This window comes from Rutilus rutilus (genome assembly GCF_951802725.1).
Source record: "Rutilus rutilus genome assembly, chromosome: 6".
In the NCBI taxonomy this organism is placed as follows: domain Eukaryota; kingdom Metazoa; phylum Chordata; class Actinopteri; order Cypriniformes; family Leuciscidae; genus Rutilus; species Rutilus rutilus.
Genome location: NC_140214.1, coordinates 11,624,865 through 11,649,492, shown reverse-complemented (window position 1 = coordinate 11,649,492; position 24,628 = coordinate 11,624,865). Strand labels below are relative to the sequence as shown.

The 24,628-nt window shown below is 35.6% G+C and overlaps 4 protein-coding genes across 9 annotated transcripts; 1 reads left to right on the top strand and 3 right to left on the bottom strand.

Annotated features, from left to right (window-relative positions):
• Positions 1-109: 109 nt before the first annotated feature.
• Positions 110-4,525, bottom strand: LOC311291629 (uncharacterized protein). Its single transcript, XM_084410779.1, has 5 exons — positions 4,088-4,525; positions 3,963-4,003; positions 3,705-3,863; positions 1,790-1,875; positions 110-1,714 (listed from the first exon to the last, which is right to left on the bottom strand). Exons 1-5 carry the CDS (start codon positions 4,152-4,154, stop codon positions 1,564-1,566), a joined length of 504 nt encoding a protein of 167 aa, XP_084266905.1. The 5' UTR covers positions 4,155-4,525; the 3' UTR covers positions 110-1,563.
• A 994-nt stretch (positions 4,526-5,519) lies between these two features.
• Positions 5,520-15,107, bottom strand: adhfe1 (alcohol dehydrogenase iron containing 1). 3 transcript variants are annotated; one of them, XM_084410733.1, is made up of 14 exons: positions 14,969-15,107; positions 11,938-11,987; positions 11,812-11,855; positions 11,460-11,513; positions 11,078-11,232; positions 10,758-10,954; positions 10,432-10,509; positions 10,138-10,243; positions 9,113-9,265; positions 8,881-8,979; positions 8,494-8,572; positions 7,786-7,882; positions 7,331-7,488; positions 5,520-6,273 (listed from the first exon to the last, which is right to left on the bottom strand). In XM_084410733.1, exons 4-14 carry the CDS (start codon positions 11,511-11,513, stop codon positions 6,190-6,192), a joined length of 1,260 nt encoding a protein of 419 aa, XP_084266859.1. In that variant the 5' UTR covers positions 11,812-11,855; positions 11,938-11,987; positions 14,969-15,107; the 3' UTR covers positions 5,520-6,189. The 3 variants fall into 3 exon arrangements, with proteins under 3 accessions (XP_084266859.1, XP_084266858.1, XP_084266857.1); XM_084410732.1 differs by lacking the exon at positions 14,969-15,107 and adding an exon at positions 14,059-14,212; XM_084410731.1 differs by lacking the exon at positions 14,969-15,107 and adding an exon at positions 12,394-12,526.
• crha (corticotropin releasing hormone a) lies at positions 14,065-15,387 on the top strand. Its single transcript, XM_084410780.1, has 2 exons — positions 14,065-14,198; positions 14,933-15,387. The coding sequence occupies exon 2, from the start codon at positions 14,953-14,955 to the stop codon at positions 15,367-15,369; it is 417 nt and encodes a 138-aa protein (XP_084266906.1). The 5' UTR covers positions 14,065-14,198; positions 14,933-14,952; the 3' UTR covers positions 15,370-15,387.
• Positions 15,388-15,444: 57 nt separating this feature from the next.
• Positions 15,445-21,917, bottom strand: trim55a (tripartite motif containing 55a). 4 transcript variants are annotated; one of them, XM_084410729.1, is made up of 11 exons: positions 21,428-21,823; positions 20,500-20,672; positions 19,524-19,701; positions 19,315-19,410; positions 19,051-19,196; positions 18,292-18,379; positions 18,140-18,162; positions 17,913-18,037; positions 17,594-17,826; positions 16,967-17,023; positions 15,445-15,876 (listed from the first exon to the last, which is right to left on the bottom strand). In XM_084410729.1, the coding sequence occupies exons 1-10, from the start codon at positions 21,755-21,757 to the stop codon at positions 17,015-17,017; spliced, it is 1,401 nt and encodes a 466-aa protein (XP_084266855.1). In that variant the 5' UTR covers positions 21,758-21,823; the 3' UTR covers positions 15,445-15,876; positions 16,967-17,014. The 4 variants fall into 4 exon arrangements, with proteins under 4 accessions (XP_084266855.1, XP_084266856.1, XP_084266853.1 ...); XM_084410728.1 differs by having other exon boundaries at positions 15,567-15,876; positions 19,524-19,704; positions 21,428-21,824; XM_084410730.1 differs by lacking the exon at positions 16,967-17,023 and having other exon boundaries at positions 21,428-21,917.
• Positions 21,918-24,628: the final 2,711 nt, after the last annotated feature.

The following is a 24,628-nucleotide window of genomic DNA, read 5'->3' as shown; positions in this document are numbered from 1 at the left end:
TAATATTATGCTATTATTACAAATTAAAATATAGCTTAAAATATCATTTATTTATTGTTAAATTTTAGCATCACTCTTCAGTGTCGCATGATCCTTCATATGCTGATTTGGTGCTCAAGAAACATTTATTTTTATCACTGCAGAAAACAGTTAACATTTTTGTTAATAAAATTCTTTGATGAACAGAAAGTTCAAAAGAACAGCATTTATTTGACATTATAAATCTTTTGTAACATGTTTTTACTTCCAGTTATGAATCCTGCTTGCTGGATAAAAGTATTAATTTCTTACTGATCCCAAACGTTTGAAGTTGAACAGTAGTGTATACTAATACGTTTTTAAGGTTGTAAAAATTAACATTAATGTACTGTGAACAAAATTAAACAATAGTGCGTTTAGTCAAATTAACTTAGATTTATAAATGCTGTAAAAAATTGTTTGCTCATACCTAATGCATTCACAAATTGAGCCTAAGTGTAACGCATTACCTAATTAGTGTTGATATACTTTTGTACTCGTTATGTCTGAAGTGATAATGATTATAGTCAGACTGCGACTTACAAAATTACTTTTCATTTCAGGAAATTTTGCAGCAATCAGAGCTGTGTGCCAACGTCCTACACACACACAAAAAAAATGCTAAATAGCCCATAAAAATTCAACAGCAACAAGGGTAAACTTCATCAATTAACAATAATCATACCAGGGTAAATTAAAACTGTAGTGACTATTTCATATCTTTTAGTTGTTCCTCAATTAAGATGTCATTGCAGGGAAATCAATAGTGCTCCAGTGGTTATTATATGATTATTTTATTCCAAGTGAATTCTCCAAAATTAAAGCAAAGGGCAGCAATCCATTATTACAAACAACAAAACTTAAACTTCCAGTTCCACATATCAATTTGAGGGTTTTTTTTGTATTATCCATATGAAGAACACAATCAGTCAGTGTGTTGACCCCTACCCACATTAAATTGAATGACTCGTACAAAAAAAAGTGTTTAAATGAAAATCGAAATGTTGTACATTCGCCCTATAATACCTCTGTCGCAAGTACATTCCTGTTGATGAATTTTTTATAGATAATGTGATAGGCCTACATCTGCAGTAGCATTTTAAAATACTGTATACATACAGACACATTTCACATTTAAACACTGTAACTATCTAAATCATTGTAGTCTTTGTGCATTATTAGACAAAACAAATACATATATTCAAACAAATATATTCTTAAGCGAATGGTGTGATTTTTCCATTAAAACTGCAGTGTAATGACATTCAAATGTCTTTTTAATCAAAACCACATTATTTACATATAGTATTTATTTACATGTGGGGCAGAAACCTAGCAAAGTCTCCTGATACCAGAAGCAGATTCAATTCCACAAGTTGGCAAGTTACTGAGGCCCCAACCCCTAACCAGGACACCGAACTTCCGTTTTTCTCCTCCACAAAGGAGCTGCGTACGGACTGAACTTTTAGTGTCATGCTGTCCTAGTTTCTGCTGCTCTGTGTGACCCATTTAAAAGGGAAAAGTGGAGCTCTGAGGGTGGATGCATCAGTCAGGATTAAATGCTGGATTTATGGAGCCGATCGAACGGATTGCATGTCCGTCACTACGTCGACGAGAGAGCAGTCTCTTAAGTAATCGAGGTGAACCCGGCACTCCTGACAGAGACGCCCGCCGCAGCAGTTTCAGAGAGCGCCCTCTAGGGATACAAACACCAATGATCCCACAGTACAACAAAAACAAATCAGAGTTACAAAACATCACAAGCTCTCACCCTGCGCAGCCATTACGATTATTAGACGACTCCTGCACGCAGCTCTCCGGCTCCTGAGTCACGATGGGCCTCAGTGGCTCCTGCTTCTGCACACACATAAACATACAGTACTGTTCAAACATCTTAGGCACATTAGATGCTTTTATATGATAGCTTAAGTGTGCCAATAGGAAATATCAATTGTAGGTTACTAGTTTGTTTTTAATGTTGCTTCAAGCATCAAGCATCACAGTTCTTTTTTGAACTTAGGCCATCTCAGTTTGCAAAAGTAATTTCTGGAAATAGAAAGCCTTTCTAGAAGCAGATTTTATAGCAACAATGGGAGCATCTCCCTATTAACCACTTGTTAATGTACAAGTAGTGTACTTCAAATCTTAGAAGTATACATTTTTAAAATGTACTTGCATATAATATATTAATGAAGTAAAAGGCCACTTAAGCGTACACTTTAATGAGTGTTTCTTAACACACTTAAAGGGTTAGTTCGCTCAAAAATGAAAACTCTGTCATTAATTACCCTCATGTTGTTCCAAACCCATAAGACCTTCGATCATCTTTGGAACACAAATTAAGATTTTTTAATAAAATCAGAGAGATTTCTTTACATCCATAGACAGCTACACAACTACCACTTTGACGCTTCAAAAAATTCATAAGGAGATCGTAAAACTAATCAATATGAATTGAGTGGTTTAGTCTTGAATTTTCTGAAGAGACTCGACCACTTTATATGGTGAACAGATTGAATTTAGGCTTTAATTCAGATATAAACATTCATCAGCTCACACATCAGTTGTGGTAAACGGAAGCACAAGCATGTTCGCTTGACGTGAGAGAACCAATCAGGTTCCTTCTCGTGTTACGCAACACGTTTGAGCTTCTGCATGAGGTTTGTTTTTGTGCGTCAAGCATACAGTTGAGCTTCTGTTCATGTTCATTCATAAATGTTTATATGTGAATAAAAGCCTAAATTCAATCTGTTCACCATATAAAGTGATCGAGTCTCTTCAGAATATTTGGACTAAACCGCTCAAATTCATATGGATTAGTTTTACGATCTCTTTATGAACTTTTTGAAGCTCAAAGTATCAGTTGCGTGGCAGTCAACTGAGGGACACAAAGCTCTCAGATTTCATCACAAATATCTTCATTTGTGTTCCAAAGATCAATGAAAGTCTTGCAGGTTTGGAACAACATGAGGATGAGTAATTAATGATTTTTGGGTGAACTATCCCTTTAAGAACACATTTAAAAAGTGCCTTTTGTGATCATTTCAAAATAAGTTTTACTTTAAAATACATTTTAAATAATTGCATTTTAATATTATTCATTTATATATATAAGCTTTTAAAAAGCACACTTATGTTGTTGACTAACATAATAAAGCACTGTAGCATTATTCTATATCATATTAAAAATGTATTTATTTTAAATGTACTGAATTGCAACTACTTCATTACAAAAGCACAAATATATTTAAATGCATGATATACAAAACTGACATTAAAGTGTATTTTAGTGTACCATAAATGCTCGTCATTACATTCGGCAGTAAACTTTAAGCATATTTCCAAGACAATAAAATAACTATGAAATTACAAATAAAGATGTACTTAAGTCCTACTTAAGAGGATCAAAAAAGCACTCTTAAATTCAACTAAATGCATTAATATAAATTTATATAAATGTAAGTTATAATACATTTTCATTAAATTGTAAATAACATGCAATTAAGTGTCCTAAAACACTACATTCAGTTTGCGCTTTTAATCAGTGAACTCTTTTAAAAAGTACTTCTTTTTCACAAGAAACACCCATGGTTTTGAAATTAAATGCTCAACGAGCACACACAGGTGTACTGAAGGCCATGTAGTGCATAATTTGTGCACTGAATGAGTTTTGTGTGCATGAATACCGGAGTAAAGCAGACTGTAGGCAGGTATCCCTCCTTTCCGTTCTGAAGTCGGATGTAACACCAGTCAGCGTTCTCTTGATACAGCAGCAACACGACCTCACCAGCACGGACACACACCTCTTCATCACAGTCTGCACTGTAGTCTGCTGCCACAACCATCTAACACAAAAAACATCATTTGATTTCACCATCTTAAAAACTGCTGTATCAAATCAGCATGAGAAAACTGAAAAGCAGCTAAGATGAGAAAACGTGTACCACTTCTCCTTCGTGCTTGAATATCACTCTCTTTCGACAAACTGTAAGATTGAATCATTTTGCTGTAATTATAATTGTACATTTAACAGAAATGATAAAAAAGAGAGCATGAAAAGATGACTAACCTTGAGGAGACAGCACAGTTGTGAACACTTCAAACTCTTCATGGCTCTGCGTGTAGATTTGCTGCATGATGAAGTCAGACAACACACAAACTCTGAATGTACCTACAGTGTAAGAAGAGCTGAGATACTTTATCGATTCATTCAGAATCACTGCTATTGCTAAACCTTCTCCTCTCTTTAAATACTCTCTTAAAGACGCACACACATTAGGAGATCTTGGTTAGGTGCTTTTCTAGGAAGCTTTAGCACTCTTAAATCTATTTAAATCTGTTCCACTTCAGTTGATTAAATGCTGCAAGTCACGGCTTTGATCAGCCAATCACACGCTTCGAAAAGTCAGCTCTCTGCACTTACAGTAACTCACTCAAACCTTTAACATGACACCACAGTTCACATTCTATACCCAGTCATTCAACAAAACAAATAACTTTCAATGTTATTAGCCTGTAATACAGTAAGAAATATTTGAACAGGTATTCTGATTTCATTATCTTTCAAGCAATAATCTGTACAATGCATTAAATACAGTTTTTGGGGATTTTTTTTTAGCTCAGTTTCAATCAGTGGCATAATATTAGTGAAATACTGAGTTCTAGGCCCACATTCATCAGCTGGGCTATTTCTGACCATTTTGGATCCCCAAAGGAGATCTGAGATGACTGGGAAAATGTGTCCCGATCAACCGGAATTCACCCTATATATAGAGCGTTGTTAGATAGCAATACATTTTCACAGGTTTCGAGTGCACACAGTATCCAAATCTAAACACACTGGTTGTAAATTTCCCAGTTTACTTAGAGACTTCAAGTTGCAATTCCTCACCAAGTAATTCATTGCTGTAATCTAATAACTTTTTCCTTGAAATGGTGACTGATGCAGTCGAAAATGAGGTAGGTTTTCTGGACAACTGTTTTTTAAAATGTTTAAAATGTTTTTCAACACTGTTGCCACCATACATTTTTTTAATAGGCCTATACAATCTTAATATACACAAAATATTTGGATATCTGATCAACGACTTTCTAATAACATTTTAAAAACTATTTTTTTTATGCTAATATTCAGCTGCTTAAATGGTGAATTTAGGCTAAAAAGTAGTTATGTTAACAATCTTAATATACACAAAATATTTGGATATCTGATCAACGACTTTCTAATAACATTTTAAAAACAATTTATTTTTTATGCTAATATTCAGCTGCTTAAATGGTGAATTTAGGCTAAAAAGTAGTTATGTTAACACACTGTAAACAATTTTTTTTTTTACTTAAAAAAAGTGTTGTTCTATCTTAAATTTTTAAGTTCAGTCAACTCAAATATCCAAGTTGTCACTTAGTACAATTTTCACATTTCAAGTTGACTAAACTTAAAATTTTAAGGCAGCACGAATACTTCCTTTTTTAAGTTAAAACTATATATTTTTTTTTACGTTAATGGGGTGTTGAGGCCATTTGAGGCGCTAACTGGTGCCCCCTGGGCAACTGCCTAGTTTGCATATATGCCAAGAAACAGCCCTGATCATCAAAAAGTATTAATGCATTTGCATTTTATTGCATGCATTGATATTTCAGAATTTCATTTTCAGAATTTCTGTGAATTCTTTCAGATTTGCTGCATGGCCATTCAGGAAAACAAAAACAAACAAAAAACAACTCAACCAAAAAAACAAATGCAATTGAAAGTCTAATCCTGATTCTTAGATTAGATTTATTTAATCCAACCTGCCTAAATCACTCTGGATAACAAATCAGCCTTAAGAGTACAGTGAATGGAGAGTCTCAGTACTGTGTGTGTATACAGGGTGGTTTAAATGAGATTACTATGATGATTACGTTTAAATAAGTTGACAACATATGAAACACAAGAGTATGTGTCATTTTTAGATTGGTGTACAGCATATAGTATCTGATTGTGAGTCCTGTAATTCAAAACTTTAAATCCTTCTTGCTCAAGACAGTGACATTTCTGTGAAAGGATTAAAGTTCAAAGAGAGGTCAATTTGTTCAGATCAGTGTCTCTGCTTACATAATGAAATCAGCACAGCTAATCTGAGGCTGTGCTTCTGCGAACACCATCAACGTGTTAAAATGTCCTTCATGAGCTCAGTAGAGCTTCATAGATGCAGCAAACAGACCGGTCAGATCTTCCTCAGTGTGAGCTCGAGGAGACAGTTTAGTTACCCGCTCCTGTGAAAAATACACAAAAACAAACTCAGTAAATTATTCATGAGATAGTTTTAACACATGAAATAATATAATTATTTTATTTACTTAATTATGAAAATAACTAGCATAATGTTATATGCCTTGGAGTGTGGCACTTTAAGCCAGGTTTATTTTTATATAAACCATATAATGTATTTAAAATACTTTGTTATGATGCTAAAATTGCAAGGCCATTAAAATAGGCATTAATGATGCAGTTGTACATTGCATCATTTTGCTTCATACAATTTAATGTGGGAGGGACAATTGGTGGACTTCCTGTTGATCTCATATTAATGTAATGTACTGTATATGAAGACTTTAGATGCAAAAGCCTATAAGTCCGTCTAACGTTTTTCTTTAATATTAACATTTTTATCAGGCTCCTATGTATAGGTTTCTACCTAAAGTACCGGCATTTCTGAATAAACTGAGGCTGGGATTTAGTGAGTCAGAAATGAAAGTATTTGATGAATGTATACTATGTGCGGAGAGCATTCACTCAATATTATTATCTCATTTTTGACATAGGTGGCTTTTAGAGGCTTTTGCATTGGAGGTCTTTATATATACAGTATATATATATATATATATATATATATATATATATGTGTGTGTGTGTGTGTGTGTGTGTGTGTGTGTGTGTGTGTGTGTGTTTGTGCGCCTGTAACACTATTTTACAGTGTCCTTGTTACACGTTACATGTAGTAATAACTATAAATTATGCATAATTACATGCAATTAACCCTAAACCAACTCCTAATCCTAATGAAGTACATGTAGTAGTTAATTATTATTATTACTCAGTACTTAAATGTATAATTACACTGTAACACAGACACCTTAAAATAAAGTGTAACCTAATAATAATAATAATAATGAACAGTCGCTTTAGCTGAAGGAGCTCAGCCCTTTAAGATGCCATATTTCTCTCTTATTTTTAGGTGTTGGGGGATTTTGGGTGTAGCAGAATTTCAGCTTTAAGCAAAAAAAATTATCTGTAGCACTTTAGTACAGGGATGTGACATGATTTGTTGACCTGAGGGATGGTGCCCTTCACCAAAGATGGAATGTCTTCTTTAGTGTAGCCAATTGCAGACAAGCCGTCCTCCACTTCTAGGTCATACAGAAACGACCTGAGAGTGTCCGCCAACACGCGGCCAGCATCCTCTTTTTTGATGTTACTCAAATCAGTACCTTATGAAACACATACACAATCTGTAATACAAACCTCCATCCATCATCAATGAAATCTTACAGAGCTCTCAAAAGCAGCATTTTCTATAAAATCATCCACAAATTACAGTGAATTACACATAATCAATGCACCTCGCATCCGTTTTACACAATAAACATTTCACTTTCCAATACAGCAACCCAAATGAATACACTTTTGAACTTTTCTGAAAGTTACATTTTTAATCTTCATAAGCTACTGTCAATTTACAGTGTTAATATGTGAAATTTTTTAGATTGGACTTCAATGTGTGATACCTAGTATTTGTGCTGCCTCCAGGTGGCGCTCAGGACACATTTTTCCAGTGAAGGCAAAAACAGCAGGTGAAGTAAGAACTACAGAGAGTCCGTGAGGCTGAAAGAGAAAGGCACAGTTAAACTATATCGTGAAATGGGGATCCGCCACGAACAAAAACACAACAAAAAACGTACTAGTGTTAGTACTAGAATGAGTACTATTATGTATTACAGAATATAGAATTGTGAAATTGCATGTATTAGGCTAGAAACACACTATCATTAAACAGTTTGGAGTCAATATGATTTTTTTAAATGTTTTTTAAGTCTCTTATGGTCACCAAGGTTGCACTTATTTTATCAAAAACACAGTCATTTTAAAATATTATTACAAATTAAACGTTTTCCGTTTTAATATATTTTAAAATTCTTATGATGGCAATACTGAATTTTCAGCAGCCATAATTTCAGAAATCATTCTGATTTGGTGCTCAAGAAACATTTATTATTATTACCTAATTGTATTGTATTGTATCTTATTTCCTTTTATTTTGGAAACAGTCATACATATTTTCAGCATTATTTAGAACAGAAAATTCAAAAGAATAACATCAATTTGAAATAGAAATAGTTTGTAACATTATAAATGTCTTTACTCTCACTTTATCAATGTATTTAAAAGAATCGTACAGACCCCAAACTTTTGAATGTAGAGCAGTTTATATTTACCACTATAGGATGTTCCACACTGTAGCCTTTAGCCCTGTGAGTTTTAACATTCCCGGCAATGGGATATGACATTCCATGACTTGAACATAGAAAAAGAAAAATCAAAAAGGCATTATCAGATCATTTCCACAAATACATATCAATAGAAAAATAGAACTATTGGAAGCACATCAATGTACAGCTGCAAAATCTCTATGCCTTTCCTTAAACTCTCACAGCAATAAATTCAGTCCACCTGTGCTCTCTCTTCTGATATGTGCAAATATGGAAAATTATGGCAGTGCAGCACTAGCAATTCCATTAGCAGTCTTTTAATTGTGTTGTGATTCGATGCTGCCAGAATAAACACTTTTTGATGTTAATTTAATGTTAGTTCTATTTAATTACCATAAATGGACTCCTGCATTGCCAAAGCCAATTCCGGCAAACACACTGGCCAGGTGCATACTGGTGCGAGCCTCCACATCTCCGGCATCACACACCGCCCTACAACACACAAACGTATTCATATCTTAACAATATTACATTTAAATATAATCTTTTTAAAATGTATAAAAATAAAAGATGTACCCAAATGTTCAATAAACCACAAATAATCACATGACCTCACTCAACATACCGTTTCAAGTATTTGGCAACGATCATGAGAGCGTGTCTTGCCCAGACATCACTGATTGGATTGCTGCCCTGGTAAGCGGGACGATTTATGGGGTTGGGTGGGCAGGGACTTCTCAGGTTATACGGCAATGCAGTGAATGACTCTAATGCATGACTAAAAAGAGAAAGATTTCAACCAAACACAATAAATATCATAATCTAAACATACGATTTTTTGACATAAGAAACTAATGATTTTATTCAGCAAGGATGCGTTAAACTAATCAAGTGACAGTAAAGACCTTTTTAAAAGTAAAAAAAAAAAAAAAAAAAAAAAAAAAAAAATTAGCACTGTTTCCACAGAAACTGTTTTTTATATTGATAATAATGTGTTTCTTGAGCACCAAATCAGCATATTAGAATGATTTCTGAAGGATCATGTGACACTGAAGATTCAGCTTTGTCGTCACATGAATACATTTTGTTAATATATAAAAAAGTTATTTCCTTTTATTCAAAATATTAAAAGTACCAAATGTGAATATAATAAAGCAGGATCGCACAAAATGAGCACAACCAGAAACTATCAAATCAGTGCTTTTTGTCAGTATACTTACGTTTTCTTGCTGTACACTAAAGGAATTTATCTTTAAAGGGATAGTTCACCCAAAAATGAAAATTCTGTCATCATTTACTCACCCTCAAGTTGTTCCAAACCTGTATGAGTTTCTTTGTTCTGCTGAACACAAAGGAAGATATTTGGAAGAATGTTTGTAACCCAACAGATCTCGGTCCCCATTGACTACCATAGTATATTTTTTTCCTACTATGGAAGTCAATGGGGACCGAGATCTGTTTGATTACAAACATTCTTCCAAATATCTTCCTTTGTGTTCAGCAGAACAAAGAAACTCATACAGGTTTGGAACAACTTGAGGGTGAGTAAATGATGACAGAATTTTCATTTTTGGGTGAACTATCCCTTTAAGTGATTGCCTTGGTTTGAATATGGTAAATAATAAATAAAGTGTACATGTAAACACACACCAGAGCACGTCAAACCCACTGTTAGCTGCCACTCTGGATGGCATGTGAAGAGTATGTAGGGGATCCACCATCCCTAAAGTAGGCTTTAACGCTCGATTTGCAATACCTGAAAAGACACACACATTAAAGTGTTAAACTCACACAACAAACACAGTACAAAGAACTCAACCTCTATCATTACACCTATTTAACCAATATCTCATCTTAAATCTCGATACTCAACCTTTCAGAACTATGTATCTAGTATACCGAGAACAGAGACGAAATGTTAATGAGTAAAATGTTTCTGCGAACCAGTTTTGGCCTTCATGTCCTCAAAGTCAAAGATCGCCACTCCTGTGGTTTCACTCCCCGTTCCAGCCGTAGTAGGAACTAACACATGCACAGACATACAGACACACAAAATGTAAATAAAAAAAACAAAACAATGTCATGTAATGTATCAGCACATCAGTGCTACTGTAAAACAAATAGAAGGTTGGTTTGTGGTCAATGTTTGGTCTCTTCAGCTGTGATCTGTAGTTATATGCACATGCTAAATGGTCACCATTAACGTGAGAGAGAGACAGAAAGGAAGAAAAAAAGTAATATTAAGTTTGGCTTTGTGTATGTCTTTGTACCAGCGATTAACGGCTTCAGTGTGGCTGTGATGGGTTTTCCTTTTCCAATTGGGGCATTGACAAAGTCTAGAAATTCTGCCTCTGGATGAGATGCATAGAGATTGGCTGCTTTACAGGTGTCAATCACAGAGCCCCCGCCCACAGCAACATACACATCGAAATGTCCTTTTTTGGCAAAATCAATCGCTGCTTTAAAGCTGAAAAGAGAAAGAGAAGTTGCTTTCACTCACTTCTGTGTTCTGTTTATAATCAGAAACACTTATAACGTCATCAGCAAAAACGGACAAAAATCAGCACATTTTCTTTCACTTTTTTTTAACCTTTTGTCGGTTGGTTCTACTCGCACATCCTCATAGATCTTGTATTTGACTCCATGTTTTGTCAATGAGTCCAGCACTGCTGCAACCGGCGGCAACTGAGACAGGGTTTTATCTGTCATCAGACACACGTTATGTGCTCCCATGTTCTGCAAATCCTGATTAAATCAGCCAAAACAGCACAACCAATGACCGACAAATCCAAAACAGAACTGACATGAAGTGAAGAGAGAGAGCAATAAGATGAGCTATAAAAAAAACTAATCAGTTCAATGCTTACAAATGGTGTTCATAAAAATACATTAGCAACTTGAGTGTGAGTAAATGATGATGCAACTGTAATTTTGGGGTAAAAAAAATAAACATAAAATAAAAAGTCCTTTACCATGCCAATTTCTCTGGTAACTCCTGCTCCAAATCTGATATTTGAACAAGCCATCTGAAACAGACCAACAAAAAATTTAATGATTAACCACAATAACAATAAAAAATTATATTATTATCGTTATTATTATTATTATTATAGACCTATGATGTTATGATTTTATTCCTGGATATTCACAGGCTCGCAATTATAATCTGACATATCTTCGCTGGCCTGACAGACATTCATTAAGAGAAAAGTATTTCACTATAAATAAGTGCAAATTATTTAACACACTATTAAAAAAAACGTGGTAAAACTATATTCCACAATGCATAATTAAATAATAAATGCATGCATGTTGTGCGCTTACTTCAAATGCGTAGTCTGTTTTGCGTTCACATATATGAGCCTCACCTGCAGAAAATACACATGAAACACACTCAAATATTATATAGTTAATTTATTCAGACAGAGAAAAATCTCTGAAATTTCTTACCTCGGTTATAAGTGTGGGAATACGCTTGAGAATGAGCGGGACATCTGCACCTATAAAACATATGGAATGCAAAAAAATATTACTGATAATAGATACTAATCTATATTACTTTATTCTGTGTAAAACAAAAAGGAGGTGCTTGCCAGGACAACTCAGTAACCATTCTGGCGAAAGAGAGAAAATGCAATAAAAGTAGACTAATGCTGTCATTCTGCCTAATATCTTCTTATTTTCCAAATAAGAAAAAAGTCATGCAGCTCTGTAACAACTTGAGTGTGTCAGACTAAATTATGGTGGGGGGTGAACTATCACTTTAAGGGCTTGTTTACAACTCTCAGGGCATTGAGTACAGACAACATGCTTAGCCTATACACAAATAGAAATATGTGCACAGACTAAAAACACACTTTAATACCTTAACGATGAAATGGAATGAATTGAAATACTGAAACTTACGCCGCGCTCGCGAGCTGGCGCATCAGATGAGCGACTCTCTCAACGCCTGCCATGATTTCTGCTCGTGCCCTCTAGGCTCTAGCGCGCGCCCGCAAACACGTCCGCCACCTGCTGACAGGTATGCGCTCGAGGCGGAAACATGACTGTGTGTGTGTGTTGGCAAGTGTCTGAAATAGTATTTGTGGAATAAAAGTCATAGCTTTTATTTTGAAGTAAAAAGATCAAATTAGACCCTTGGGTAAGATGACCCTCCCCCAGAATTGGCACAGAAGGACCCAAGTGGTTAGCTGTTAGTGTTATTTTAAAATGTAATAATTATTGTAATTAATGGGGTTATATTCAGTATTTCCATGAATTATATGTAGCCTACATTTCAGACATCTTTGCTTTCACTAAAACCTATAGGTTAGTTGAGTGAAATCATTCAATTGCATTCATAGTGTTGCTATTATGACATATCTTCAATTCATATGCCTGTATATAATTCGTAGAATAATTTTACCTTTCAGATTTATCTCTTTTACTGGAATTCTGTTTTGTCTGTCATCCATTATTCAATTATTATCAACCAAATTGTCAAAATAACATTTGAAATACAATAGTTTTAGTATTTTACATAAATTACACTTTAAAAAGATATAAATATTAATAATAATAATAATGATATCAAAAGTAATTTGTACATAAAAGTTTATCCAGGGGGCTTCTTACCCCAGGGAGACAACTTACCCCACTAGGGGCCATCTTAACCCTCTTTTAATATTTGACTGCTATATTTTAATATGTTGTGCTACAACTAAATTGGCAAATGTTTCAAATTATTTCCTATAATAACACATTGGCTGATGCATCATCATCCTGCACATGCTAAACTTATATCTAAATATGTTACAATTTAAAAGTAAATCCACATTGTTCTTAAGGGGGGCATCTTCCCCCATCCAACCCCTATATATTTTTTACACAATAGCAGGGCATATTGTCACTGTGTGACTTAAATCATTTAAAACAAAATGAATTATGACATTTATGAAGTAGGCTATTATGAAGTACTTTTTCGTCAGTCTCCCTTTAGGCTATATAGCCTATAATTGCCGGTGCTTTATACAACAATTACCTTCAATTAATTTTGTTGATCTGTACAGTATGGAGCTGTTTGTGTTTTACTGACTTTATCAGAACACTTTTTCCACTTTGAGATAGGCTAATTAATCTGTCAGTAATTGTATATATATATATATATATATATATATATATATATATATATATATATACACACACACACACACACACACACACACGGTGAACGTGATTTCACCAAGTAGCCTACCACATGTTCCTGGATCAACATCACACACACCAGAATAATATAAATTATTACTATATATAAATAAAGGGCAACCATTCCATTTCTTGCAGTTATTTATTAAACACTAAACTAATCTAATCCAAAAACACTTGTCAGATTTCTGAGAATGACGTAAGCGTAAACTGCCCTCCCTCAGCGTCATCAGCAGAGTCTCTCAATTACCTGCGGTTGAATCTGATTGATTCATTAACACGAATTAAGAAAGCCCCGGTAAACTCAGGAGACTGCCTCTTCAGTCAATCTACAGTGTAGTAAACACAGGACGGAATCCAAAAGCATTTACATTTTTTACTTACTTGAACCGCAGCCAATTATTCCGTTACTCATTCTGGTGACTGCCATCTCCGAAATAATCTCGCGTCATATAAATAAACTCCCAGCGATGCTCGCGCTACACCGACAGCAGGCTCTCTCAAACATCCGGAGAACACCTGAGGTGAGCATGAACTCAACACACGCCTACAAAAGACATACATGATAACTCTGATAAGTGTAGGCTATGTATGTGCTACATTTATTTAATAAACAAAAATTATTGTTTTTAAATAATGAAATCGAATCGAAGTTTCTTATAGTCACATTGGGGTCCAAAAGTCTTACAAAATAAAAAATCTGAGATTTGTTTTAAAGCTAAAAATAAAACAAAGAAGGCTATAGAATTGAGGGGGGAAACGTTATGACTTAAAACTATAGGCTACTCTGTGATAAATAATAGCCTACTACATTAAACATTAAAAAGCATTTTTACAGTGTGCGAAAGTCATGACGTTCTTTCACTGAAGCTGAAAATATGCTCTTTGGAATATTCTCAATTTATTATGCTGGAGAACATGCATCATATCAGTTTTTTGCAAGTTTTGCAGTTTTTCATCTTAAGTGATGCTGTCATTAAAGAAAAATACCAAATATATTCTCAAACTTAACTTCTTGTAATAAAAGCTTTGTATGAAATAGAAAAATGTGAAATACAATACTTTTCACTAGTCTATAGCAATAGCCTACTTTAGGAACATGTAGCCTACATGGGTAGGCCATGTAAAGTCTTAGTTTTTTATTTACATTAGGAATGTGTGTGTGTGTGTATATATATATATATATATATATATATATATACCAAATCCTGGACGTTTGTATCGCCTATTGTAGCCCACTGCCTGCTGTATTATTCAGATTCCTGGGAATTTCCCTCAATGAAGCTGCACGTACTACTCGCTGCGGTGTCTCTCTGGGTCTTCGTCTCGCTGTCTGAGTCCGCTCCCGGACACACGGACACGCAGCTGCCGGTTCTGATGCGTTTGGGAGAGGAGTACTTCACTAGACTGGATAGCGCCGCTCACAGCCCGCGCGCGCCCGACCGGAGAACCCCGTCCCGCACCGAGGCTCTTCAGCTGCAGCTCACGCACCGACTGTTAGGAGGTAAGGTCGGTAGTGTCGGTAACGGGATCATGAACAGCTTCGGGGAACGCGAGCGCCGGTCTGAGGATCCACCAATCTCGCTGGATCTGACTTTTCACCTGTTGCGCGAGGTGCTGCAGATGGCGCGAGCCGAACAACTGGCCCAGCGCGCGAGCAACAACCGCAAAATCATGGACGATTTAGGAAAATAAAAAATGAACTACACAAAAATGCTTTTAATTCAATTTCTAAAGTAATATAACACGATTATGGTTTACCCCTGTGAATACTTTGTGTCTGGTGTCTTTTTATCCCGTTTGGCCTTTTCCTATCTTTAATTTTTTTTTTTTTTTTTTTATCTTTTAATGTATTCCCCCAGAAACAGCATTATTAACATATACAAAAGAGAATGTTTGTACACTTATTCATAATCCTTTATTTTGCATTTTAGTCAGCTACTTCAGTAAAGATTGTCATCATTTAATATTTAACAGTTGTGGTTTTTACCTTTTCAAATTCCTATCTAGCTATTCAATATAGTCTATTTTTATGATTGTCAAAGTAACAAAATATTAGTTATGAAGAACAACAGGTTTTTCTGGAAGGTCACTGGGATGTTGCAGGGTTACCAACTGATTTTATTTTGGCACATTTAACCAGGAAAAAGAGAAAACATGGCGTGGTTCATCCTCAGATGTCTGGCTGGGATCGGCAGTTACCTAAATGTATGGGAAAGAGAGATGGAGAGACAGATGGAGATGGATAGACAGATAAAGAGAGACAGACAGAACAAAAGTGGTTTGATAGTGATTTGTGGTAAGAAAAAAAAAATCTACAGTGGTCACATGAAATAATGTCGAAATGACTGGAAGGGTCATGAATGGGCAGGTCAGAGTTCGGCATTTAGGCGTTTTGCAGTTGTCACTCGTAACTCAGGAACAGGCTGTTTTCATCTTCAAGGCTCAGATGACTAGCAGCTCAGATTTTGAAGATACCAGCCTGTTTCTTATACGTTTTAATCACAGGGACATTCTAATGATGGACAGCCCCAAGTAGATAATGTCTGTATTCTGTACACAACAAATGTGCTTTATAAACACAGAGTTGGAGCAGCTAGAGAAAAACTAATATTAAATAGTAAAGGGTCATGAGCCCAACTAAAGCAAACACAGATCACCATAATGGTGACATGAAACGAAACATTCCATAAAACATTACCATCTAAACTTCTGTTAAATCTAAATAAGAACGTGTGTAGATGTATGACAGAAATAAAGTCCAACTGGTAACAAGTAGTGCAATAATGTGTAATGGCTCGAAGTCAGTAGTTCTTGTGTTTCTCTTTTTTTCTGTTCTTGTTGTTTCTCTTTCCTTCAATGATTCTTATTAACATTAGGTGTCACCACTAATGGCCAATAATCACTTAATTATCTCATTAACTTCAACACTGCTTCAGTGTTAATTTTTAACACCCTGTAGTTGGACCTATATGTACACAGAGGAGTGTTAATTTAACACTGGGGATTTTGCTGTGGGTTTTCTTTAATTCTGTATTTCTGAGGGCAATTACTGTTTCTGATTCTAAAAATAACTGAATTTAGCAAAGGACATGAGAATGATATTGTGAAATAATAAGGCCATAAGACATATGCTGCGTCCGAAAACTAGGCAAGCTGACTTGTCTAATGATATACAGCAAAATAGTTTAGGTTTGGTGATAACTAAGCAAATATTTAATTACTATAATAGTAATTTCTTGTTAGAAATGACATCAGAAGTTGACAACGTTGGTTAAAAATGTACACTTACACACAAACTGACCACCAACCACAACTTTCAGACGCCATCTTTCTTTTTCTAGCTCAACTGTAACAAAATGGAAAGCACAGGATTGTGGGATATAAGGATACATCTATGCTGCCTTCAAAAATCAATCAGATGAAGGTATTTCAGGAGACAGGAAGTGAAGCTATAACATTATATTCCGACGTGCATTGATGCCTTCCTTCCTTGGAATGCAGCATTTTTTAATGTACGGACACAGATATGAAATCAATGCATGATGCAATGCAATCAAAATTATAATTTTACAGTATAATTCACTGAATTTTACAGAAATGTTTCACTGAAACTTTATTGACAAAGTTAAATATCACTCATTTTAAATCCCATAATATATTAAAAATGAAGAATAAATGAGAAGAGTGTCCATATTTTGGTGTCTGGGGTCATGTGTTTGAATCATAAGGTATAATCTCAAAATGTAAGCTGATCCCAACACAGCAGCCACTGCTTTATGATCCATAATGTCCTCAGATTCCAGTTGTGTCTTTCACAATGACCCTTACAAACATTACTGATCAATCCTAAAAAATATTATTAAATAATCAAGGCATCACAAATATGGATGAGATTAAAAGAGGGAGAAACTCTTACCTGAGCTGGCGCATCTGTAGAAGGGTTGTGACTGGAGTCTGGAGTGGGCGTTAATAAGGGCGTGTTCTCTGCCGGGTTGATTTTCACTGATTGGTTGGGTTTTGATGACATTTGGGAGGAGTCTGTTGTCATTGGTGGGGGGTTCGGTAGAGGTGTTTGCCTCTGCGGGGCCTCAGGACCAACAGTACCTGCTAATTCTTCATCATCATCATTCTCTTCATTGTCGTCACCATCTAAGTAAGAGACAAATATCTTATAAAGAGACAGATTCCAAAAAAACCTTACCTGGCAACTTAGGTTAGGATTAGAGTTAGTTTACCCCTGATAAAGTCTATGCTGAGTATTGCTCTTCGTTCAGACTGGAAGTTTGCAGTGAAATGATCCATATTCTCATATCCACGCTCTACCTTTTCTAAATGAGACACATTCCTGCCTTCTGCAATTCTGACATGAAAGAGACAGAATGAATTAGATGGCATAAAACAGGAGTGTCTGACAGTTTAAATGTTTTTAGAATCAGTAAAATGGTGATTATTTGAATCTTACTTCTGTAGTAGAGGCTTCGTATTCTGTTAGAGAGACATTTAGATTAGAGACTTCATACCCCATTGCTTAGGAAAAAATATGCTTTATTTTCTAATATGTACCAAATTATAAAAAAGAAAAGAAAAACGCATGTAATAAAGAACTTTGTAGACCTGCAGGAAGATGGCCATCTCAGATTCCTCCATTGTCTGAACTCCTGTCTCCACTAGTTTGGCTGCGTTATCCAAGTGCTCTCTGTACCTGCACAGGTGATTACTGTGATTAGCAGATTGTGCAAACATACACACGCATAAACATACTTAGTATGGGAAAATAGAGGAATTATAAGTTAAGCAGATAAACTTCAACAAAATAATTATGGATATTTGATGAGCATCTATTATTTATCTACCATTCAAAATTTTGGGGTTGTTTTTGAAATAAGTATTTTATGCTCACCAAGGCTGCATTTATTTGATCAAAAATACAGAAAAATGTAAAATGGCAAAGTAGCCATTACTCCAGTCACAGTGTCACATGATCCTTTAGAAATCATTCTCTCATTTTCGTGGAAACCGAGATAAAAAAAAAATGTCAGGATGCTTTGATGACCAGAAAGTTCAAAAGAACTGCATTTATTTTACAATATAGAAATCTTTTGTATTTTATGTTACTTTTGATCAAATTTTATGTATCCTTGCTGAATAAAAGTATAATTTTTTTTACTCACTCCATACTTTTGAATGGTATATAATGTTATACATATATATAATAAAGTACATTACAATTAAATTCAAGTATTTTTCATCAGAATAGCAGCTGTTCTTCATAATCATTTGTCACCTATTACAGACAATTAGATTACCTATCATCACGAATGTGACCTTCTATATTACTCTTTATTTTTGTGTAGTGTGTATATGTGCATGTACTTGCGCTGTAGGCTACTGATGTAATCGAGTTTCTCCTGCTGTTCTGCAGTGATCTTCAGTGCGAGTTCTCCTCTGCGCTCTTCCAAAAGAGCGTACAGACGATCAAACCACTCACATACACGAGACTTCTGCCTACGCCCATTTTCCTATACACAAACACATATGCACTGGCATCATTACTAGGACCGTAATGTAAGAAATTTTCATAGTCACAACAAAAAAAAGGATCAGTCATTGATAATTATAATACACACAGACACTGACCTCCACAGATCTGCAGCTTTCCTCTAGCTGACTAATGATGCCCTGAATTCTGTCATTGTTGCCAACCAACAAAGCAACACCATCAGACAACTCTGTCTGTACACACAATCACAGAAATATAAACGCATCAATCATCATGAGATAAAGAACACAGAGGTGCAGAGCGATGATAATAAGAAAAGCAGAAAAATAGACAAAAAAAGTCTCACTTTCTGGGTCTCGTAGACAGATTTGAGTGGAGCAACCTCACAGGACTGATGACTCCCAAACACTTTACATAATGAACAAGTGGGAACAGAGCAGGTCACACAGTATATATTAATCTTCTCTTCTTGATGCTCCTCACACATCAACTCATCATTCTTCACATCTGGCTCAGGCTTACTGCTGCTGACAGAGAATCAGAGAGATTTTACTTCAATTGTCTATCTTTATACCTATGTTTAAATGTATATAAATGACTATAGAGCAGTGTTTCCCAACACTGTTCCGGGAGGCACGCCAACACTAAACATTTTCGCACTCTTCTTAATCAAACACACTCATCAGCTCGTTAGTAAAGACTCCAAGACCAGAAATATATGGGTCAGATAAGGGAGACATCCAAAATGTGTACTGTTGGTGTGCCTCCAGGAACAGGGTTGGGAAACACTGGTATAGAGTATAGAACAAGAATCTTATGAAAATTTAAAAAAAAACAAAGAGAAACAAATTTCCAAGCAATGAAATACTCCCCTCCCTATAAAAGTAACACAATCACAGCTGTGATGATATATTTTTTGTTTAGTTTAATTTCTATTAGTTTGCATCCCCTACTGAGTACAACTAAAATGTGAAGTGCTAGAGAACTGCACTGACAGAGAAAGTAAAAGTCTAACTGCTGTTGCTCATGTTGATGTGTTTCCAAGTGTGTGTGTGTGTGTGTTGGGGGTTGGAGGGGACTGATAAACACAGAAGGTGTGTCTGAAATAGCTCCTGTCACATTGGCCTACTTATAAATATAGTCCAGCACACACACAATTGACCATGTGCTGGAATAGAATAGAATAGAATAGAATAGAATAGAATAGAATAGAATAGAATAGAATAGAATAGAATAGAGAGGAAAGTCTGAGTTGCAACAGGATTCCAAATGATTAGACAGCATAAATGATTAGAGAAGGTGAAATAAAGCTGCAAGTGTACCTGCTGGATTCCTGTTTGTACATATCTATGATGTTCTCCACCAGCAGGTTCCTCTGCAGGCCGTACACCCCGTGTCTATCCAGAACCACTTCATGCCTACAGGATGGGCAGCGGAACCGGCCGCCTGAGCCCAATGAAGAACCTCCTCGTGTGGGCAAGTAGGGGTTTGAGGCCTGAAACATACACACAAATATTTTTGTTATATATATATATATATATATATATATATTTTTTTTTTTTTTTTTTTTTTTTTAAATTTACTTATATTATTGACATTTTTCCTTACAGGGGATTACATGTAAATCTAAATATGTTGACAGAAGAAATATTATGATGGTAATGATAAAAAGCAAATAATAGTAGCTGTAACAATAATAAAATCTTTTTTCTTTTGTGATTCAATAATCATTTCAGTTGTGCACTTACTCAAAAGTATTTTGTCTAGCTTAGTACCAAATCCATCTTGTTTCTTATTACACTCTTCTTTTAACTATAATTAAACACAGAGAATTTGAGGATGTTACATTTGTTCCCAATCCTGATATTTGTATCACTATTCAAAATGTTACCACTTTAATACATTTTCTTGTCATAACCCTAATTCTTGAACAAAATTTCCCGCTCTCTTTTGTAGTTATTTAGAAATGTATGTATTATAAAAATATTTTGCCCATAACTTATAGTCTAGAAATCTAGCTTAAACTCAGCTGGTAGTTTTGGAAAATGTTAGGGAGGATTCTATTAGCTAGTCTTACTAGCTGTTTCAAGCTAGCCATTCCAAGACAATCTATGACCAGTAACGTTAGTATAGGCCTACCAGCTGGACACACTCAAGCTGGTTTTTGAATTGTGTTATGAAATATCATGTTCCAAAACACTATAGTTTTAAACATTGTTAACTAAGTTTAATTTTGCGTATTGGTGGTACCTGAAAGATGTCATTGGCACATTTGCGGCAGAGGTTGTGTTGGCACGGTAAGATTACCACCGGCTTGGTGAAGATCTCAAGGCAAATGGGGCATATCAGCTGCCTCTCCAAACTCTCCATGGTCTCGCGCGTTCTAGGGCACCAATAATCCAAACCCACGCTCATCACGCGGAACGCACGCGCTTGGCTAACACACTCCGGTGTGTGTTGTTCTGTTTCTTTTTTATTTCCTTTCAAAAGAAATCCAGTTGTTATACTGTCTCTCCGTGTGGCACTCGTAGGCCGCTCCGTCACCTTCCTCCACGCGCTTGTCTGGTCTGTTTTTAGCATGGGTACGTAAAGGTTGCCATGATTACGTGACCATATATGAAAACGGCACTGCGCGAGACCGGGCAGCTGTCTACCCCCACCACTGACCACAAACCTCCCTTATCACACTCGCATCCCTGGAAACCAGCCTGCGGCGTGAGAATACCACCACACTATGGTCATCCAGACTACTTTCATATTTTCTCTTAAAAGTTTAAATGTTAAGTCAAATTTTAACAAGATTATCTTTAGATTTTCTTGTTAAAATTGGAGTTAAGTCTACTATGAAATATGAATATGATGATGTGAAGGAGATCCACTGACATAAAGTAGGCTACCCTGGCACTTCCATGTTCTTGTACCATGTTACATTGAAGTGGCATGTAAATACCATAGTAGTCTACATAAATATGATAATAATTGGAACACCATCATTTAAATCTATGGGGAGACTTGACTGACTTTCTGTTCTTATGGTCTCACAAACTCTTATGCTTAATTGTATTGTTTTTGTAGACAAATATGAATTTTGGCAGAATGGTGTTTCTTTGATCAGGATCAGTTCTGTCTGGATCAGATCTACTGAAGGATCCGGTGGGCATTCCCTGTGGACACAGTTACTGTATGAACTGTATCACAGGCTGCTGGGATCAGGATGATCAGAAGGGAGTCTACAGCTGCCCTCAGTGCAGACAGACCTTCACTACAAGACCTGTTTTAGGTAAAAACACCATGCTGGCTGAAGTGGTGGAGAAACTCAAGAAGACAAAACTACAAGCTTGTCCTGCTCAGTGTTACACTGGATCTGGAGATGTGGAGTGTGACGTCTGTACTGGGAGAAAATATAAAGCCATCAAGTCCTGGGGCCTGTTTCAGAAAGGAGGTTCAACCAACTCTTGAACTCTGAGTTGACTTACCCTGAGATGGGAAACTCTGAGTTTTCGGTTACAGAACAGCTGAAATTAGTTAGTTCAATCAACTCTGAGTTGACCTACTCTGAGTTAAGCGTGTGCACCACAACTATAAAAAGCCGTTATCAATGGAGCGCAGATATTATGAGTCATCATGGCAACAGCGCCAGACAAAAAGAGGTCTGCATATTTCTCACCAGTACGAACATTATTACTGTAATTTTACAGTATTAGAACATTAATATTGTAATTTAATTGAAGGGATTACTCTTAATTCTTCTGTAATTTAAAGTAAAATCGGATGTAATTGCTTTAGACTATAGAACAATTCTGTATATTTAACATACATTTTTAAAAGGTATATTTTTAATGTAACCTTCTCCCTCTACACACTTTGGTCAATTCAAGAATAATTCATGCAATTGTATATTGTTTATTTGAAAGCATTAAAAGTGCAGTGTCTTGTCTCTCCTTGTATTGTTCAAATGGTTGAGGTTGATATGGGATTTAGTAATAAGTAGACCAATGCTTTCTAAAGATAGTCATTATTACATTAATCTAATTACACTGTTGAAGATGTCATTTGTAGTTAGTAATATAAGTAACTTACCCAACTGTTATAATATCAGAGGTGAAACTGGAAGAACAGTATGTTATTCAACCTAATTTTAATTTTCATGTGGGGGTTAATCCTGCAGTTATTAAAAGAACATGGCAGCAGCTGAAAATTAAATATAAAAACATAATTCAATCAAGTAAGGCTTGAGCATATCATGGGTGTAGGCTACCTGACTTTACAAACATTTGACATATTACATAACTAAATAGCATGTCTAGCAGTGCAGCAGCATTTTTGGCTGAGGGAATTCCTGGAGGGACTCCCGAAGATCCAAGGACCTTCATAAAATGTAGAGGTTTACATATGTGTTATTTTTTAGGCTATTATTGATATTTCCATTTATTTTACTTTGGGTTGGGTTTTTTGTTGGTCCCAACAGATTATGATGGTAATATCTGTCTTTTGGAGCCTCCTGTCCCAACAGAAGCCCAGGCAGTTGTAAGTCACCTACCAGTGTTATAAAGTGTATTCAACCAAATGCTCATCTTCACAGGACGATGGGGATAAAGAGTTTCTACTGCCACAGAGAGGCATTTGTGCTATTTTTTTTAATAAGATGAAAATGTTTGAATTTAATTTAAGTGAGTTTATGGCTCATTGTGCTATCATAGTGGTCACAAGCAGCAGCAACAGTCAAGGAGTGCTGGGAATAGTGAAAGCCAGTTTTTTGTTTGTTTTTTCAGGCAGCATTGAAAAATGAACCGCAGAACAGGCAAACAGAGAGACCTTTATGTGTGGAGCAGTAGCTTACTGCTGGCATTCATACACACTGAGTCACAGACTGAGAGAAGAAAGAGTACATTTGAAAGAAGAAAGATATTTATTTTGTATGGAGAGAATCCATCTGTTTTCAGGAACTATTGGAATTACACCTGGTGATTTATTTTCCTCCCCAACACACATACACTAATATAAACGGTCTGTGTGTGATCTCTCACATGCTGCTGGAGTGTGGTGAAGCGATTATAAAAAGGTTATAGGTTAAAACCCTGCAAAGGTGTTTTTTTATCTTAAGCAAAGAACAAAAATGTTTCAAAGGGGTTGTCCCTGTGATAATGTCCACTGTAAAAGTGTTTCTCATCCCTGCCCCTGGAGGCCAGCAGACTACCCACTAGAGGGCCTCAGCAAACTTTTTGAAGATGACTAACAATTATTTTACTGTTACAATATTTTTTATTAATGATTTAAATATATACAAATAAACAAGCCATTCAAAATCTAGTTTATATTTTCATCTGGTCCCAGAAGAACATTTTGTTTATTAAAGAGCATTCAGCTCTTCTGGAATCATGAAATTAATTATAGGTAAGCTCATTAAAATATTTTAATCACTCCAGATTTCGGTTGATAGGAAAGTCTGAA